General features: G+C 49.7%; 1 protein-coding gene across 2 annotated transcripts in view; it reads right to left on the reverse strand.

The window, feature by feature from the left end:
- LOC144610306 (triacylglycerol hydrolase DDHD2-like) overlaps positions 1-19,799 on the reverse strand; it is a 200,481-nt gene that overhangs the window by 12,219 nt on the left and 168,463 nt on the right. For both annotated transcript variants that reach the window (XM_078428908.1, XM_078428907.1), the window contains 5 exons: positions 19,478-19,567; positions 15,196-15,406; positions 13,178-13,319; positions 6,369-6,577; positions 3,114-3,220 (listed from right to left, as the gene is read on the reverse strand). In XM_078428908.1, coding sequence (XP_078285034.1) covers positions 3,114-3,220; positions 6,369-6,577; positions 13,178-13,319; positions 15,196-15,406; positions 19,478-19,567 — 759 coding nt within the window. The remainder of the gene's footprint in view (positions 1-3,113; positions 3,221-6,368; positions 6,578-13,177; positions 13,320-15,195; positions 15,407-19,477; positions 19,568-19,799) is intronic.

Raw genomic sequence — 19,799 nt, forward strand, 5'->3', positions numbered from 1 at the left:
GAGATTCCTCTCGGGACCAAGCAGCCCAGGGCGGCATCAGCTCCAGCTGTGGTGCCATCCCGTTCACACTCAATGCCCACAGACTCGCGGGCAGCGTGCGTGCGGAGAGGGTACGCGGTGAAATGGGCGGACTGCTGGATAAGAGATGGTCTTGGTGTCATGTTCGCCAAAGACATTGTGGGCCGAAGGGCCTGCTCTTGCGCCATAGACAATAGGTGCAGGAGGAGGCCATTCGGCCCTTCGAGCCAGCACCGCCATTCAATGTGATCATGGCTGATCATTCTCAATCAGTACCCCGTTCCTGCCTTCTCCCCATACCCCCTGACTCCGCAATCCTTAAGAGCTCTATCTAGCTCTCCCTTGAATGCATTCAGAGAATTGGCCTCCACTGCCTTCTGAGGCAGAGAATTCCACAGATTCACAACTCTCTGACTGTAAAAGTTTTTCCTCATCTCAGTTCTAAATGGCCTACCCCTTATTCTTAAACTGTGGCCCCTTGTTCTGGGCTCCCCCAACATTGGGAACATGTTTCCTGCCTCTAACGTGTCCAAACCCTTAATAATCTTATACGTTTCGATAAGATCTCCTCTCATCCTTCTAAATTCCAGTGTATACAAGCCCAGCCGCTCCAGTCTTTCAACATATGACAGTCCCGCCATTATGCTCATGGCATCAGAAGAATGCTAATCCAATCCAATCCAACATATCTTTATTGTCATTGTACATGGAGGGGTACAACGAGATTGGGAATGTGCCTCCCATACGATGCAATAAATTAATTAGCTAGTCAGTATTAATTTATACAACCCAATGAAACAAATTGGAACAGTTATCTTTTAATGCCACGTAGAACAGGGTGCCTCCTGCTCCACATGGCATCAGGTACTGTCTTGCAGCCCCAGAGTCAGACTATAGTGGGGTAAAGTTCCACCCCATAGAGACACAGAGACCTCGACTGTCCCTCCTGCACCACACTTTTGTTGCAGCCGCCTTTCATGGAGTTATACAGCGTGGAAACAGGCCCTTCGGCCCACCTTGCCCATGCCAACCTACACTGGTCACAACTGCTTGTGTTTGGCCCATATCCACGCACTCTACCTGTCCAAGCGTTTCTTAAACATTGCAATAGTACCTGCCCCAACTACCTCCTCCGGCAGCTCGTTCCATAACCCACCACCCTTTGTGTGAAAAAGCTACCTCTCAGGTTCCAAATAAACATTTCCCCCCCTCACCTTAAACCTATGTGCTTATGGTTCTCGATTCCCCTATTGTGGGCAATAGACACTGTGAGTTTACCCAATCTATTCCACTCATGATTTTGTACAACTCTATAAGATCACCCCTCATCCTCCTTCGTACCAAGAAATTGAGTCCCAGTCTGCTCAATGTCTCCTTATTACCTCCCCACCCCCCACCACCCCCCTTCCCCGACATTGATTTAGCTCTTAGGGCTAAGGGGATCAAGGGATATGGGGTAAAAGCCGGAATGGGGTACTGATTTTGGATGATCAGCCATGATCATATTGAATGGCGGTGCTGGCTTGAAGGGCCGAATGGCCTACTCCTGCACCTATTTTCTATGTTGGTATGCTGGTTATTGACCAACAAAACGCTAACGAGTTTTCTCTCAGAGTCATACAGCGTGCAAACAGGCCCTTCGGCCCAACTTGCCCACAACGACCAACATGTCCCATCTACACCAGTCCCCACCTGCCTGCATTTGGCCCATATCCCCATAACCTGTCCTGTCCATGAAAAAGCTGTCACATTCAGTGTTTCAACACCTTCAACAGGGTCACCAAAACAGCAACGATGGCCTCATTAAGCAGAGATCCTGACTTAATACAAACCCATCAATGTAGCATCGCAAAATTAACTCTCCTAACCACAGTCGCTCCGATTTCCCAGGCCATCGAGGACAGAAATTAGACGGGAGAGTCATAGATTTGCTTCTTAATTCCCAAAAGTCTCATCGATACACAGACAATAAGTGCAGGAGGAGGCCATTCGGTCCTTCGAGCCAGCACCGCCATTCAATGTGATCATGGATGATCAGCCACAATCAGTACCCCGTTCCTGCCTTCTCCCCATACCTCTTGATTCCGCTGACCCTAAGAGTATCTAACTCTCTTTTGAATGCATCCAGTGAACTGCAGATGCTGGTTTACAAAAAAGGACATGCAGTGCTGGAGTAACTCAGCTGGTCAGGCAGCATCTCTGGAGAACATGGATAGGTAACGTTTCGGGTCAGGACCCTTCTTCAGAGTCTGAAGAAGGACCTCTACCCAGAACGTCACCTGTCCATGTTCTGCAGAGATGTTGCCCGACCCGCCGAGTTACTCCAGCACTTTGTATCTGATATTTTTGATGTTCGTTTGAGTGTCTTCTGCAAACTATGTCCTTAACCAAGGAGACTGGTTATTCACTGGAATTTAGAAGGATGAGAGGGGATCTTATAGAAACACATAAAATTATTAAGGGATTGGACATGGTAGATGCAGGAAACATGTTCCCGTTGCTGGGGGAGTCCAGAACCAAGGGCCACAGTTTAAGAATAAGGGGGAGGTCATTTAGAACTGAGATGAGGAAAAACCTTTTCATCCAGAGAGTTGTGAATCTGTGGAACTCTCTACTGTTGTACTTCGTGGTCCGGTACTTGTTGTACCTTTGTTGTGACCCTGGAAGGACCACGAGTACACATGTTTAAGATGTTATCATGGTGGAGCTTGTACTCCAGGCTGTTTATCCCATGGTCATCTGGATCCAGAGTGACCGCCTAATCACACCCATCACTTATATACACAGCCATACAAAGTAGTTCTTGGATACACAAAGTAGTCCCAGCAATATCACAACATCCCCCTTGTCTTATATATTACAACATCTACCACAGAAGGCAGTGGAGGCCAATTCACTGGATGTTTTCAAGAGAGAGCTAGATATAGCTCTTTGGGCTAACGGAATCAAGGGATATGGGGAGAAAGCAGGAACGGGGTACTGATTCTGGATGATCAGCCATGATCATATTGGATGGCGGTGCTGGCTCGAAGGGCCGAATGGATTACTCCTGCACCTATTGTCTATGTTTCTACCCTTGGAATACCAGGAAGTACCTTGGTGCGGGAATGGCAATTCCTACTTGGAAGTGGTTGCCTTGGCGCTGGTTCTTTGGAGCTGGGATCCACCTGGTTTGTCAGTATGTCGAAGAGAATCAAGGAGCCTGAGGAAAAGAACACACATCTAGTTTAGTTCAGAGGCACAGCACAGAAACAAGCCCTTCGCCCAACGAAGGCCATGGTGACCGTTGACTGTCGTTCACGCCAATTCTACATTACCCGTTTTTCATCCACTCCCTACACACTAGGGGCCATCAACAGAGGCAAATTAACCACACATCTTTGGGATGTGGGAGGGCGTGCAGCGTAGGTTCACTAGGTTAATTCCCGGAATGGCGGGACTGTCGTATGTTGAAAGGCTGGAGCAATTAGGCTTGTATACACTGGAATTTAGAAGGATGAGGGGGGATCTTATTGAAACATATAAGATAATTAGAGGATTGGACACGTTAGAGGCAGGAAACATGTTCCCAATGTTGGGGGAGTCCAGAACAAGGGGCCACAGTTTAAGAATAAGGGTTAGGCCATTTAGAACGGAGATGAGGAAGAACTTTTTCAGTCAGAGAGTGGTGAAGGTGTGGAATTCTCTGCCTCAGAAGGCAGTGGAGGCCAGTTCGTTGGATGCTTTCAAGAGAGAGCTGGATAGAGCTCTTAAGGATAGCGGAGTGAGGGGGTATGGGGAGAAGGCAGGAACGGGGTACTGATTGAGAGTGATCAGCCATGATCGCATTGAATGGTGGTGCTGGCTCAAAGGGCTGAATGGCCTCCTCCTGCACCTATTGTCTATTGAAACCGGAGCAGTCATTTGATAAGACATGGGAGCAGAGTTAGGCAAATTCAGCCCATTAGGTCTGCGCCACCATTCAACTACGGCCAGTCTATTATACAACACCTCACCCCAACGCAGGTCACAGGAAGAACATGCAAACTCCGCACAGGCAGCTCAGGACGTCAGGATTGAACCCGGGTCTCTGGTGCTGTGAGGCAGCGGCTCCACCAAAACGGTGTAGTCCTAAAGGACTTAAGACGGAGGGGAAGCCTAGCAAGTACTTTGTAAAAAAACACCTTGGCAACATCCCACATTGTCAATGGGCCAAGAAAGCCTGATGTGCACTCTTTTACTTTACTGCAAGACTGTTGTAATGGATACCAGGGCCGAGGGTTTACTGCCAGGAGACTAATGGTTTCTGTGTTTAATGCACGTTCGAAGATTTCTCAGTGAAACAATACCCATCAGTTCATAGATTCTAGGAGCAGAATTAGGCCGTTCGGCCCATCGTCTACTCTGCCATTCAATCATGGCCGATCTATTTTCCCCTCTCAACCCCATTCTCCTGCCTTCTCGCCATAACCCCCGACATCTGAACTAATCAAGAACCTGATAAATCTCTGCTTTAAAAATGCCCATTGACTTGGCCTCCACTGCCGTCTGTGGCGATGAATTCCACAGATTCACCCCCCTCTGACTAAAGAAATTCCTCCTCATCTCCTTTCTAAAGGTACGGCCTTTTATTCTGAGGCTGTGGCCTCTGATCATAGACTCTCCCACTGGTGGAAACATCCTCTCCACATCCATTCTATTCAGGCCTTTCGTTATTCGGTAAGTTGTTGAAAGACTGGAGCGACTAGACACTGGAATTTAGAAGGATGAGAGGGGATCTTATCGAAACATATAAGATTATTAAGGGGTTGGACACGTTAGAGGCAGGAAACATGTTCCCAATGTTGGGGGAGTCCAGGACCAGGGGCCACAGTTTAAGAATAAGGGGTGGGCCATTATAAATGGAGATGAGGAAACACTTTTTCAGTCAGAGTTGTGAATCTGTGGAATTCTCTGCCTCAGAAGGCAGTGGAGGCCAATTCTCTGAATGCATTCAAGAGAGAGCTAGATAGAGCTCTTAAGGATAGCGGAGTCAGGGGGTATGGGGAGAAGGCAGGAACGGGGTACTGATTGAGAATGATCAGCCATGATCACAATGAATGGCGGTGCTGGCTCGAAGGGCCGAATGGCCTACTCCTGCACCTATTGTCTATTATCTAAGTTTCAATGAGGTCCCCCCTCGTCCTCCTTGACTCCAGCAAGTACAGGCCCGGTGCCATCAGACGCTCATCATACGTCAACTCCAACCTGAAGATAGGCCCAAAATGCTGGAGTAACTCAGCGGGCCAGGCAGCAGCATCTCTGGGGAGAAGGAATGGGTGACATTTCGGGTCGTGACCCTTCTTCAGACCCAAACATTCCTGGGATCATTCTCGTAAACCTCCCCTGGACCCTCTCCTACTCCAGCACATCCTTCCTCGGATGCAGAATCCCAAACTGTTCACAATACTCCATCACCAGTGGTTGGGATTAAATTTGGAGGTCGTGTCGGGGGAGCCCAAATATCTCGTGTGGACAGGGAGGGCGTGTGGGCCAAGGAGGGATTTGACAATTGAGGGGAGAAAAAAAATACCAAATGCATAACATAACCAGGAGCCCATGACATTCCAGTATACAACACAAACCAAATACCAGAGGGCAGAGCTTGAAGGTGAGAAGGCCAATGTTTATAGGAAGGAAGACAGACACAAAATGCTGGAGTAACTCAGCGGATTAGGCAGCATCTGTGGAGAAAAGGAATAGGTGCCGTTTCAGGTTGGAAACCTTCTTCCGACTGAACGATAGAGACAAAACAGGGCCGGCAACAGATGACCTCAGGAAAGGTGGAGTCCACAATGGCCCATTGTCGGCGAGGGGGAAGGTGTGCTAACGACAGGGATGCGAACAGTGGAACTAGTAGGACAGATAGGGTGGAGAAAGGAATGCAGGAGTTATTTGAAAGTAGAGAAATCAACGTTTAAAGGAGACGTTCGGGGGATGTTCGTTTTTGTAAAGATACAGTGTGGAGAGTGTGTTGAACTGGGGCCGGGGGTGATGATTGACACAGATACGATGGCGGCATTTAAGAGACTTTCGGATAGGCACACGGATATGCAGGGAATGGAGGGATATGGATTATGTGCAGGCAGACAATAGCTGGTGTTGGCATCATGTTCAAAATGGCATTGTGTGTTCAAAATGGCACAGGCATTGTGGGCAGAAGGGCCAGTTGCTGTGCTGCAAATAGACAACATGCTGGAGTAACATCAGTGGGCCAGGCGGCATCTCTAGAGAAAAGAAAGGGGTGACGTTTCGGGTCGAGACCCTACTTCGGACTGCTCTGTGCCCAGTGCCCAGTGCCCTCTCAGCTGACCAAACATTGGCTGCTTTACCGAGGCTGTGCCCAGTCACCGACACGCCTCCAGCGAAGTGGGGATTGCGTTGCTGGAAGAGGGCGAGGAGGTGGTTCATCTCATTGGCCACGGTGTCCACGATGGTCTGGCAGTAGGTGGGGCTGCTGTAGAAGAAGAGGTCGAGCAGGGTCTCGTTGGTGAAGTGGCGTAGGCGGCCGATGCTCGGCAGCGTGATCCTCCGAATGTCTCTGGCAGAAGGAAGCGAGAGAGGGCGTCAGGGCGGGACCGGGGCAGCAAGATCGACACGTTCACTGGGGGCATTGTGAGCAGGTTTGGGCCATTTGTATTGTGAGCATGTTGGGGCGATTTGTATTGTGAGCAGGTTGGGGCTAATAGCATTGTAAGAAAATAACTGCAAATGCTGGTACAAATCGAAGCTATTTATTCACAAAGTGCTGGAGTAACTCAGCAGGTCAGGCAGCATCTCAGGAGAGAAGGAATGGGCGACGTTAGATCGAGCTAGATAGAGCTCTTAAGGATAGCGGAGTCAGGGGGTACGGGGAGAAGGCAGGAACGGGATACTGATTGAGAATGATCAGCCATGACCACATTGAATGGCGGTGCTGGCTCGAAGGGCCGAATGGCCTCCTCCTGCACCTATCGTCTATTGACGTTTCGGGTCGAGACCCTTCTTCAGAGACCCGAAACGTCGCCCATTCCTTCTCTCCTGAGATGCTGCATGACCTGCTGAGATACTCCAGCATTTTGTGAATAAATACCTTCGATGGGCGATTTGTATTGTGAGCAGGTTTGGGCCGCATATCTGAGGAAGGATGGGCTGGCGTTGGAGAGGGTCCAGAGGAGGTTCACAAGAATCACCCCAGGAATGGCTGGGCCAACATATGATGAGCGTTTGTCGGCACTGGGCCTGTACTCGCTGGAGTTTGGAAGGATGGGGGGGGGGGAGGAACCTCATTGAAACGTGCCACATAGTGAAAGGCCTGGATAGAGTGGATGTGGAGAGGATGTTTCCACTGGTGGGAGAGTCTCGGACTAGAGACCGCGGCCTCAGAATAAATGGTCGTACCCTCAGAAAGGACTCGAGGAGGAATCTCATTAGTCAGAGGGTGGTGAATCAGTGGAATTCACTGCCACAGACGGCCGTGGAGGGTAACTCAGTGGATATTTTTAAGGCAGAGATTGACAGGTTCTTGATCAGTGCAGGTGTCAGGGGTTGGGGAGAAGGCAGGAGAATGACGTTGAGAGGGAAAGATCAGCCACGATTGAATGGCAGAATAGACTTGATGGACTGAATGGCCTAATTCTACTCTTATTCCTTACGACCATTTGAAGAGGGGAAGAAAGGTCAGCCGTGATTGAATGGCGGAATGGACTTGATGGACTGAATGGCCTAATTCTGCTCCTATAACTAATGAACTTTTACTAAAGGCAAGGACATTGGCTGGAAAAAAGGTTCCTGCTGCTCTTTAGATTTAGATTTAGAGATACAGCGTGGAAACAGGCCCTTCGGCCCACCGAGTCCGCGCCGCCCAGGGATCCCCGCACATCAACACAATCCTACACACACTAGGGACAATTTTTACAATTAACCTGCATACCTGTACGTCTTTGGAGTGTGGGAGGAAACCGAAGATCTCGGAGAAAACCCGCGCAGGCCACGGGGAGAACGTACAAACTCCTTACAGACGGCGCCCGTAGTCAGGATCGAACCGGAGTCTCAGGCCCTACATTCGCTGTAGGGCAGCAACTCTACCGCTGCGCCACCGTGCCACCGGTGGCTCTTGAGGGTACGAGGCACAGAGTGGGGAAACTCTACCACGCAGGGCACTGGGACCAGCGGCAAAGAGTAGGCCATTCGGCCCCTTGAGCCTGCTCCATCATTCATTGAGATCAATGCCAATCTTTTACCCCTGCACCACTCGTTTGCACAACTTATTCGGAGAACTGTGTGCAGTTCTGGTCGCCCCATTGCAGGATGGACGAGGAGGCATTGGAAAGGGTGTAGAGGAGGTTTACAGTAATGTCACCTGGATTAGTTTGGTTTAGTTTAGCGATACAGCGATGAAACAGGCCCTTTCGGCCCACCGGGCCCGCACCGACCAGCGATCCCCGCACATTAACACTATCCTACACCCACTGGGGACAATTTTTACATTTACCAAGCCTGTTAACCTGTACGTCTTTGGAGTGTGGGAGGAAACCGAAGATCTCGGAGAAAACCCACGCAGGTCACGGGGAGAACGTACAAACTCCGTACAGACGGCGCCCGTAGTCGGGATCGAACCTGGGTCTCCGGCGCTGCATTCGCTGTAAGGCGGCAACTCTACCCGCTATGCCACCTGATCAGGGGGGTATTAATTACAGGGAGGAGTGCGGGTTAGACAGAGTTAGACTGTGTTCTCTGGGACGCCAGAGGTTGCGGGGAGACCCGATGGAAGTGTATAACCACAAGAGGCCTAGACAGGGTTGACGGCCATTTTCCTGCCAGGATGTAAAAGTCATATACCAGAGGGCAAAGCTTTGAGGTGAGAGGGACAAAGTTTAAAAGGAGATGTGTGGGGCAATTATATTTGATTGCACTGAGGATAACGAGTGCCTGGAAAAAACTCCTGAGGGGGAGTGGCTGTGGCAGATATGATCGTGGCGTTTAATGTACCACAGGATAGGCATTTGGATCTGCTGGGGATTGTGGGACCTGGATAATGTGTTGGTAGATAAGAGCTGGTCGTGGTAATATGTTCAGCACAGACGATGTGGGCCGAACGGCCTGTTCTTGTGCTGTAATGTTCTACTAGACCAAGTGGACCCGTTGGGCCCAAACCTGCATTGGTGAAGCACCCTCTCCTCCCCTCCTCCCCCCTCCCTTCCCCTCCTCCCCCTCCCTTCCCCTCCCCCCCACTCCACCCCCCTCAACCCCCTTATCCTCCCTCCTCCCCCCTCCCTAGGAGACAGATTTAAACTTTAAAATGTGAATAACTTTTAAAATATAACACCGATTTCAATGAAACTTCTTTCATTAGCACCAAAGGGACAACGGTGAGTAAGATGGGCCTAAAATTGTTGCGCTATCGTGTACCGTTTTGTCTGTAGTTCAGGAACAAACAAACAAACAAGAGTTTTAGTATATAGATGTTAACCCCTCATCCCCCCCACCGTTGCCTCAACCTACCCAACTGCGTGCAAATGTATCGAGGGCTAGAATCTCCACAGCCCGCTTCAGCACAGAACTCCAAGGATTCACTCCCCTGTGAGTGAAGACATTTCCTCTCAACTCCGAAGGGCCTGACCAGTTTTTTTCCCCTCCAGATGGCACGGTGGCCCAGCGGTAGAGCTGCTGCCTCACAGCGCCAGAGACCCAGGTTCGATCCTGACCACGGGCGCCTGTCTGTACGGAGTTTGCACGCTCTCCCCGTGACCTGCGTGGGTTTTCCTCCGAGATCTCCGGTTCCGAGATCTCCGGTTTCCTCCCACGCTCCAAAGACGTACGGCCTTGTCGGCCAATTGGCTTGGTGAAAATGTAAAATTGTCCCCAGCGTGTGTAGGATAGTGTTAGTGTGCGGGGATCGTTGGTCGGGGCGGACTCGGTGGGCCGAAGGGCCTGTTTCCGCGCTGCATCTCTAAACTGAAAAACGAAACGGACCATAATCTCTGGCTCCCACATCCCAGTCAGGGTTCCAGCCTCCCTTCTCCCACCTGGTCAAGGCAATGAAGAATATTGTGCATTTCCATGCTAACTGACGAGGTTTGGTTAGGATAGAAACATAGAAAATAGGTGCAGGAGTAGGCCATTTGACCCTTCGAGCCTGCACCGCCATTCAATATGATCATGGCTGATCATCCAGCTCAGTATCCCGTACCTGCCTTCTCTCCATACCCCCTGATCCCTTTAGCCACAAGGGCCACATCTAACTCCCTCTTAAATATAGCCAATGAACTGGCCTCAACTACCTTCTGTGGCAGAGAATTCCACAGACTCACCACTCTCTGTGTGAAGAAATGTTTTCTCATCTCGGTCCTAAAAGACTTCCCCTTATCCTTAAGCTGTGACCCCTGGTTCTGAACTTCCCCAACATCGGGAACAATCTTCCCGCATCTAGCCTCTCCAACCCCTTAAGAATTTTATATGTTTCTATAAGACCCCCCTCAGTCTTCTAAATTCCAGCGAGTACAAGCCTAGTCTATCCAGTCTTTCTTCATATGAAAGTCCTGCCATCCCAGGGATCAATCTGGTGAACCTTCTCTGTACTCCCTCTAACGCTAGAATGTCTTTCCTCAGATTAGGAGACCAAAACTGCACGCAATACTCCAGGTGCAGTCTCACCAAGGCCCTGTACAACTGCAGCAGAACCTCCCTGCTCCTATACTCAAATCCTCTTGCTATGAATGCTAACATACCATTCGCCCGATATAGCCCAATTGGCTCCAATCCCCCCCCCCGTACACCTTCTCCAAGTGGGTGGGTTGTGTTGATGGGGTGGGGAAGTGCGGGGGGTGGGGGGGAAGGAAGAGAGTATCTGCCTCTCAACCTGCACCGAATAAGTAAACGTTGGCAGATCTAGAGCCACCACTGCGAGGCGGTGTGGACACGAGTCTGTCCCGCTAGCCTCTCCACACCCGAGCACGATAGAACTGGAACATTGAGAGCACAACAAGGTACACAGAATGTACCTGCAGCAGACAAGCACGCACAAACATGCAACAAATGTTCACCTGCATGCAATTTCCAAGTGCACACACACTAGAAACTGCGTTTAAATTAATTTAAATTATTTTAAACGATTAAGATACAGAACTATTTCTCACTTATATTGGGTACTAGCCCCTTGGGCCCAAACCTCTCCTGCATTGGTGCAGCACCCTCCCCTCCCCCCCCCTCTCTCCTCAACCCCCCCCTCCCCTCTCCCCTCTCCCCCCCCTCCCCTCTCCCCCTTCCCCCCTCCTTTTAGACAATAGACAATAGGTGCAGGAGGAGGCCATTCGGCCCTTCGAGCCAGCACCGCCATTCAATGTGATCATGGCTGATCATTCTCAATCAGTACCCCGTTCCTGCCTTCTCCCCATACCCCCTCACTCCGCTATCCTTAAGAGCTCTATCTAGCTCTCTCTTGAATGCATTCAGAGAATTGGCCTCCACTGCCTTCTGAGGCAGAGAATTCCACAGATTCACAACTCTCTGACTGAAAACGTTTTTCCTCATCTCAGTTCTAAATGGCCGACCCCTTATTCTTAAACTGTGGCCCCTGGTTCTGGACTCCCCCAACATTGGGAACATGTTTCCTGCCTCTAACGTGTCCAACCCCTTAATAATCTTATACGTTTCGATAAGATCTCCTCTCATCCTTCTAAATTCCAGCGTATACAAGCCTAGTCGCTCCAGTCTGTGCTTTTAAACTTTAAAAAGTGAATAACTTAAAAAATATAACACCGATTTCAATAAAACTACTTGCATTATCACTAAAGTGACAACGGTGAGTAAGATGGGCCTAAAATTGTCATGCTATCGTGCACCGTTTTGGTTGAAGTTCAGTCACAAACAAGATAACAAACGAGAGTTTTAGTCATCAACCTGTGCACACAGACACAGGGCTACATAGGCTGTATAGTATGGGATAAGCTCATAAGGCACAGGAGCAGAATTAGGCCATTCGGCCCATCACGTCTACTCCGCCACCCAATCATGGCTGGTCTATCTTTCCCTCTCAACCCCATTCTTCTGCCTTCTCCCCCTAACCTTTGACACCTGTGCCAGTCAATCTCCACTTAAAAACACCCATTGACTTGGCCTCCACAGCCTTCTGTGGCAATGAATTCCACAGATACACCACTCTGACTAAAGAAATTCCTCCTCATCTCCTTTCCAAAAGGTACGTCCTTTTATTCTGAGGTTGTGCCCTCTGGCCCAAGACTCTTCCACCAGTTGAAACATCCTCTCCAAATCCATTCGGTCCAAACTCTCCGTGCTGTGGTTGTATTCAACCCAAGCCTCCTTCATGTTGGCCTTCATTGCGAGAGGATTTGAGTATAGGAGCAAGGAGGTCCTACTGCAGTTGTACAGGGCCCTGGTGCGACCACACCTGGAGTATTGTGTGCAATTTTATTCTCCTAATCGGAGGATGGACAATATTGCTATTGAGGGAGTGCAATGCAGGTTAATTCCCGGGATGGCGGGACTGACATATGATGAAAGACTGGGTCAGCTGAGCTTGTATTCACTGGAATTTAGAAGGATGAGAGGGGATCTTATAGAAACATATAAAACTCTTAAAGGATTGGACAGGCTAGATGCAGGAAAAATGTTCCCGATGTTGGGGGAGTCCAGAACCAGGGGCCACAGATTAACAATAAAGAGAGGCCATTTAGGACTGAGATGAGGAAAACCTTTTTCACCCAGAGAGTTGTGAATCTGTGGAATTCTCTGCCACAGAAGGCAGTGGAGGCCAATTCACTGGATGTTTTCAAGAGAGAGTTAGATTTAGCTCTGAGGGCTAAAGGAATCAGGGGATATGGGGGGAAAAAGCAGGAACGGGGTACTGATTTTGGATGATCAGCCATGATCATATTGAATGGCGGTGCTGGCTCGAAGCACCTATGTTTCCATCTAAATCAATATAAAATAGCATTCTATTTCCTGCGTCTTCACACACACGAGCTTTTCACTGTACCTCGGCACAGGTGACAATGCATTAATTAACTAACTCGCACACACACACACACACATAAACAAGCACAGTAACAGGACGTACAAGACCCCAAGCAATGGGCGCCGCGTACATACGTACAGCGTGCAGACACACATTATTCCGTGTACCGGAGATGTAGACACTCACTCATCCACCCCGGTTGCCTCTCCATGCAAAGTGCAGTACCAATTGACAGGCAGAAACTCCACCCGACCAATCTTCTGTTCATCCTGTGCCTTCTTGAAGTGCGTTTGGAGCAGGTTGAGGGAGGTGTTCCGAAAGTCATTCACTGCGGAGAAGGGCAGAAAGATCAGCAGGTCAGGAGGACAAATGGCACCCTGCAGCCCCAAGGGGGCCGAAGGCAATATCATATCATATCATATCATATATATACAGCCAGAAACAGGCCTTTTCGGCCCACCAAGTCCGTGCCGCCCAGCAATCCCCGCACATTAACACTATCCTACACCCACTAGGGACAATTTTTACCTTTACCCAGCTAATTAACCTACATACCTGTACGTCTTTGGAGTGTGGGAGGAAACCGAAGATCTCGGAGAAAACCCACGCAGGTCACGGGGAGAACGTACAAACTCCTTACAGTGCAGCACCCGTAGTCAGGATCGAACCTGAGTCTCCGGCGCTGCATTCGCTGTAAAGCAGCAACTCTACCGCTGCGCTACCGTGCCGCAATGGTGCCCCTCGGCTGACAATGGACAGGGAGGGCGGACGGGCAGCCAGATGCTATCCTGCTGTTGTTGAATGCCACCGCTCCGTTTAACTGCCGGAGTCTGACCAAGGATCGGGACATCCTTCAGTAACACATGGACCGATACAAAGGGCAGTGCAGAACCAGCGTTCACCGGTGCACGTCTTCACCCCTTGTAGCCCACGACCGTGCGGCCCTGCGCAAATCTAATTCAGTTTTCAAATTCGCAGACGACACCACCATTGTGGGCCGGATATCAAATAATGATGAGACGCAGTTTAGGAAGGTGATCAAAAAACGTGTCTCCTGGTGTCGAGACAACAACAAACAACACCTCATATTTCGCCTGGGGTAGTTTGCAGCCCAGCGGTATGAACATTGACTTCTCCAACTTTAGATAGTTCCTCTGTCCCTCTCTTCCCCTCCCCCTTCCCAGATCTCCCACTGTCTTCCTGTCTCCACCTATATCCTTCCTTTGTCCCGCCCCCACCCCCGACATCAGTCTGAAGAAGGGTCTCGACCCAAAACATCGGCCATTCCTTCTCTCCCGAGATGCTGCCTGACCTGCTGAGTTACTCCAGCATTTGGTGAATAAATATCTTTCTCTCAATGTCAGCGAGACAAAGGGGATAATGATTGACTTCAGGAAGCAGAGCGGTACACCTACTCCAGTCTGCATTGGCGGTGCTGAAGTAGAGATGGGTGAAAACTCCCAAATTTCTGGGAGTCAATATCACCAACAACTTCTCCTGGACCACCAACGACAAGACAGCGCACCACCAAACGCCTCGACTTCCTTAGAAGGCTTACGACGTTCGGCATGTCCCCCTACAACTCTCACCAACTTCTACAGATGCACCATGGAAAGCATTTTATCGGGACGCATCACAGCGTGGTTTGGGAACAGCTCCATCCAAGACCGCAAGAAATTGCAGCGAATTATGGACGCAGCCCAGACCATCACACAAACCAACCTCCACTTCCGTTGACTCCATCTACACCTCACGCTGCCTCGGCAAGGCCAGCAGCACAATCAAGGATGAGTCGTACCCCGGCCAATCCCTCTTCTCCCCTCTCCCATCAGGCAAAAGGTATAGAAGTGTGAAAACGCAGACCTCCAGATTCAGGGACAGTTTCCTCCCAGCTGTTATCAGGCAACTGAATCATCCCACCACAACCAGAGAGCAACGTGTGAATCGAATGTCACACGCCGGTCTGATTGCCTGCACCAAGCCCACCAAGTGATCCACCATCACTCCACCTGCGTAAGTGTCTCCAGTCTGAAGAAGGGTCTCGACCCGAAACGTCACCCATTCCTTTTCTCCAGAGATGCTGCCCGTCCCGCTGAGTTTCTCCAGCTTTTTGTGCCTATCTTTGGTTTAAACCAGCACCTGCAATTCTGTCCTATACACTCCCTGTCTAATAACTTGTAACAGGACAATAGGGGGGAGCTCACCACATTGAATGATGCTACGGAATCGGATGTCACACGCCGGTCCTATTCCGTGCACCATGAAGACCAAGTGATCCACCTTCACGGGTTCCCCGGCGTAGATGTCCCCGTACGTCTGCTCAGTGCCCCTTTTCACGGCCCACGGCTTGCTCTGCTCCGCTGAGGCCGAGCCCCACTCATCCAGCAAGGCAGAGGGTTGGAAATGCATCATCAGCTGAGGCAGGGCGGCCACAGGTCAAATGAAAGGGGAGAGAGAGAGAGATAGAGAGAGAAAGAGAGAAAGAGAGAGATAGAGAGAAAGAGAAAGAGAGAGAGAGAGAGAGAGAGAGAGAGAGAGAGAGAGAGAGAGAGAGAGAGAGAGAGAGAAGAGATAGGAAAAAAAGAGGAAAATAGGAAAAAAAGATAGAGAAAAAGGGAGAGAGAAAAAGGGAGAGAGAAAAAGGGAGAGAGAAAAAGGGAGAGAGAAAAAGGGAGAGAGAAAAAGGGAGAGAGAAAAAGGGAGAGAGAAAAAGGGGGAGAGAAAAAGGGGGAGAGAAAAAGGGGGAGAGAAAAAGGGGGAGAGAAAAAGGGGGAGAGAAAAAGGGGGAGAGAAAAAGGGGGAGAGAAAAAGGGGGAGAGAAAAAGGGGGAGAGAAAAAGGGGGAGAGAAAAAGGGGGAGAGAAAAAGGGGGAGAGAAAAAGGGGGAGAGAAAAAGGGGGAGAGAAAAAGGGGGAGAGAAAAAGGGGGAGAGAAAAAGGGGGAGAGAAAAAGGGGGAGAGAAAAAGGGGGAGAGAAAAAGGGGGAGAGAAAAAGGGGGAGAGAAAAAGGGGGAGAGAAAAAGGGGGAGAGAAAAAGGGGGAGAGAAAAAGGGGGAGAGAAAAAGGGGGAGAGAAAAAGGGGGAGAGAAAAAGGGAGAGAGAGAAAAAGGGAGAGAGAGAAAAAGGGGGAGAGAAAAAGGGGGAGAGAAAAAGGGGGAGAGAAAAAGGGGGAGAGAAAAAGGGGGAGAGAAAAAGGGGGAGAGAAAAAGGGGGAGAGAAAAAGGGGGAGAGAAAAAGGGGGAGAGAAAAAGGGGGAGAGAAAAAGGGGGAGAGAAAAAGGGGGAGAGAAAAAGGGGGAGAGAAAAAGGGGGAGAGAAAAAGGGGGAGAGAGAAAAAGGGAGTGAGAAAAAGGGAGTGAGAAAAAGGGAGAGAGAGAAAAAGGGAGAGAGAGAAAAAGGGAGAGAGAGAAAAAGGGAGAGAGAAAAAAAGAGAGAGAAAAAAAAAGAGAGGACAAAAAAGCAAAATACAGGTCACTACAACAACCAGCAATACAGGTGCCCCACCACAAAGGCGGCACAGTGGCACAGCTGGGAGACCCGCTGCCTGGCAGCCACTGCGCCAGAGACCTGGGTTCGATCCCGACCACAGGTGCTGTCTGTGTGGTGTTTGCTCGTTCTCCCTGCGACCGCCCACATCCCAAAGACGGGCTGGTTTGTAGGTTAATTGGCTCCCTGTAGGTTAATTGGCTGGGTAAATGTAAAAATTGTCCCTAGTGGGTGTAGGATAGTGTTAATGTGCGGGGATCGCTGGGCGGCACGGACTTGCTGGGCCGAAAAGGCCTGTTTCCGGCTGTATATATATGATATGATATGATATGATACCCCTAGTTTTGGTTGTGATCAAGGTTTTGTCTTTCCGCTGACTGGTTAGCACGCAACAAAAGCTTTTCACTGTATCTCGGTACACGCGACAATACATTAAACTGAACTGAGGTGCGTGGGGAATGGATGAGAAAGTGGGATAACATGGAACCAGCGTGAACGGGTGACTGATGGTCAGCGTGGGCTGGGTGGGCCGAAGGACCTGTTTCCATGCTGTATCTCTACATTAGACCTAGTAGCTGGGTGGCGGGACACCTTGGCTAAGCCAGGAGCTGGCATAACTGATCTAGGAGCACACTGCAGCCAACATTCCCCGAGGGCACCTACTGCTGTAGGTCCTGGCTGTAGGATGTACCATCGACTCCCTCGACAGAACCGAGAACATCCTGGTTGGGTTTATAGGCTTTTCTTGTTTATTGTTTAGAGATACAGCGCGGAACCAGGCCCTTCGGCCCACCGGATCCGCGCCGCCCAGCGATCCCCGCACATTAACACATTCCTACACACGCTGGGGACAATCTTTTACATTTACAAAGCCAATTTACCTACATACCTGCGCGTCTTTGGAGTGTGGGAGGAAACCGAAGATCTCTCGAGAAATCCCACGCGGTCACGGGGAGAACGTACAAACTCCGCACGGACAGCGCCCTCAGCAGGGATCGAACCCGGACCTCCGGCGCTGTAAGCCGGCAACTCTACCGCTGCGCCACCGTGGTTGCTGCTGGGCCTGGCCAAGCTGGCCATCCGCGAGTCACGCAGCACCAGGAGGGGGAGGGCTCTGCCCGAGCCGGCTGCCTGCCCCTTTTCGGTGGTCTCGTCCGCGCCCGGGTGGGATTAGAGAGGGACTACGCGCTGTCCACGGGCACCCTGGGGGATTTCCGCGACCGCCAGGCACGGCGGGGGGTGGAATGAATCCTAACAAGGATGGTGATATCGTCATTTGAAAATGTTGTGATTGGATCATTTGTATAAGAAAATAACTGCAGATACTGGTACAAATCGAAGGTATTTATTCACAAAATGCTGGAGTAACTCAGCAGGTCAGGCAGCATCTCAGGAGAGAAGGAATGGGTGACGTTCTGAAGAAGGGTCTCGACCCGAAATGAGATGCTGCCTGACCTGCTGAGTTACTCCAGCATTTTGTGATTGGATAATTTGGTTGATTTTGCATTATGGGGTGAGTGCCCCTTACCACTGTTTTGGTTTCTAAATAAATTATTTTTGATTTAAAAAAAACTCCCTCGGCAAAAGCGAGTCGAATCCTGCTCCCTCCCTCTTCTCCCATCAGGCACGAGATACACAAGTGTGAAAACACACACCTTCAGGGACAGTGTCTTCCCAGCTGTTATCAGGCAACTGAACCATCCCATCACCAACTAGAGAGTGGTCCTGAGCCACTATCTACCTCATTGGAGACCCTCGGACTATCTTCGATCGATTTCACTGCACTTTATCTTACACTAAATGTTATTCCCTTCATCGTACACTGTGGATGGTTCTAATGTAAAACCATGTGTCGTCTTTCTGCTGACTGGTTAACAAACAACAAAAGTTTTTCACTGTGCCATTCAGCCCATCAAGTCTACCCCGCCATTCAATCATAATAATAATAATAATATATTTATTTTATATAGCGCCTTAACACATGCACAAAGCGCTTTACAAATACAATTAACATAGAAACAAACAGACAAACAGACAAACTATCCTGGCTGACCCATCTCCCCCTCCTAACCCCATTCTCCTGCCTTCTCTCCGTAACCTCTGACACCTGTACTAATCAAGAATCTATCTATCTATGCCTTAGAAATATCCACTGACATGTCCTCCACAGCCTTCTGTGGGAAAATAATCCACCAGAATCACCATCCTCTGACTAATGAAATTTCTCCTCATCTCCTTCCTAAAAGAACTTCCTTTAATTCTGACGCTATGACCTCTACACCCAGACTATCCCACTAGTGGAAACATCCTCTCCACATCCACTCTATCCGAACCGTTCACTATTTTTCACTACGTTTCAATGAGGTCCCCCCCTCATCCTTCTAAACTCCAGCGAGCACAGGCCTAGTGCTGTCAAACGCTCATCATATGTTAACCTAGTATAAGAAAATAACTGCAGATGCTGGTACAAATCGAAGGTATTTATTCACAAAATGCTGGAGTAACTCAGCAGGTCAGGCAGCATCTCAGGAGAGAAGGAATGGGTGACGTTTCGGTCAGAATGAAGAAGGGTCTCGACCCGAAACATCACCCATTCCTTCTCTCCTGAGATGCTGCCTGACCTGCTGAGTTACTCCAGCATTTTGTGAATATCATATGTTAACCTACTCATTTCCTGGGATCATTCTTGCAAACCTCCTCTGGACCCTCTCCAGAGCCAGCACATCCTTCCTTAGATATGGTGTGTCCAAAATTAGCGTACAATATTCCAAATACGGCCTTACCAGCTCCTCATAGAGCCTCAGCAACTGCTAACTACTCTGTACTTGGAGGCCTCCTTCCAAGGTTACAACTGGTGGGTTTTCACAAGAAGTGTCAGCAAGGCCCCAATCCTCTTCCTCGCTCAGCCACAGCACAAGGCACTCGAATGTCACGCGAAAATCCCCGGCTTTGCCCCAACACTGAGTGAGAGCCCATGGCCCCTGCGGTCGGTCCATCAGTCACCTTGGGGTTGTGCAGGATAATGACTTCCCCCGTGAAGAACTCCACCTTCCTGTTCCACTCGTTCGTTAGCACCGCCTCCTTGTACGAATTCTGTGGAGAGTCAAGAATATCCGTCAGGCCGGGACACAGGAGCCTTATCGTCAAACAACACTTTTTGTTTGTAAAGCAAAAGAAAATTATTTACAGAGTGCAGACGTTAGTGGCTTGTCCGATAGTCACCCCCCTTCACCAATTTATTCCTGAGCAGAGGGCCTCGCTAAAACCATTTCACAGGGTTCATTTGAATTTATTTTATCATTTCATTTCTTAACTCTTGCTTACG

Source organism: Rhinoraja longicauda, chromosome 36 (genome assembly GCF_053455715.1).
Source record: "Rhinoraja longicauda isolate Sanriku21f chromosome 36, sRhiLon1.1, whole genome shotgun sequence".
Taxonomy (NCBI): Eukaryota; Metazoa; Chordata; class Chondrichthyes; order Rajiformes; family Arhynchobatidae; genus Rhinoraja; species Rhinoraja longicauda.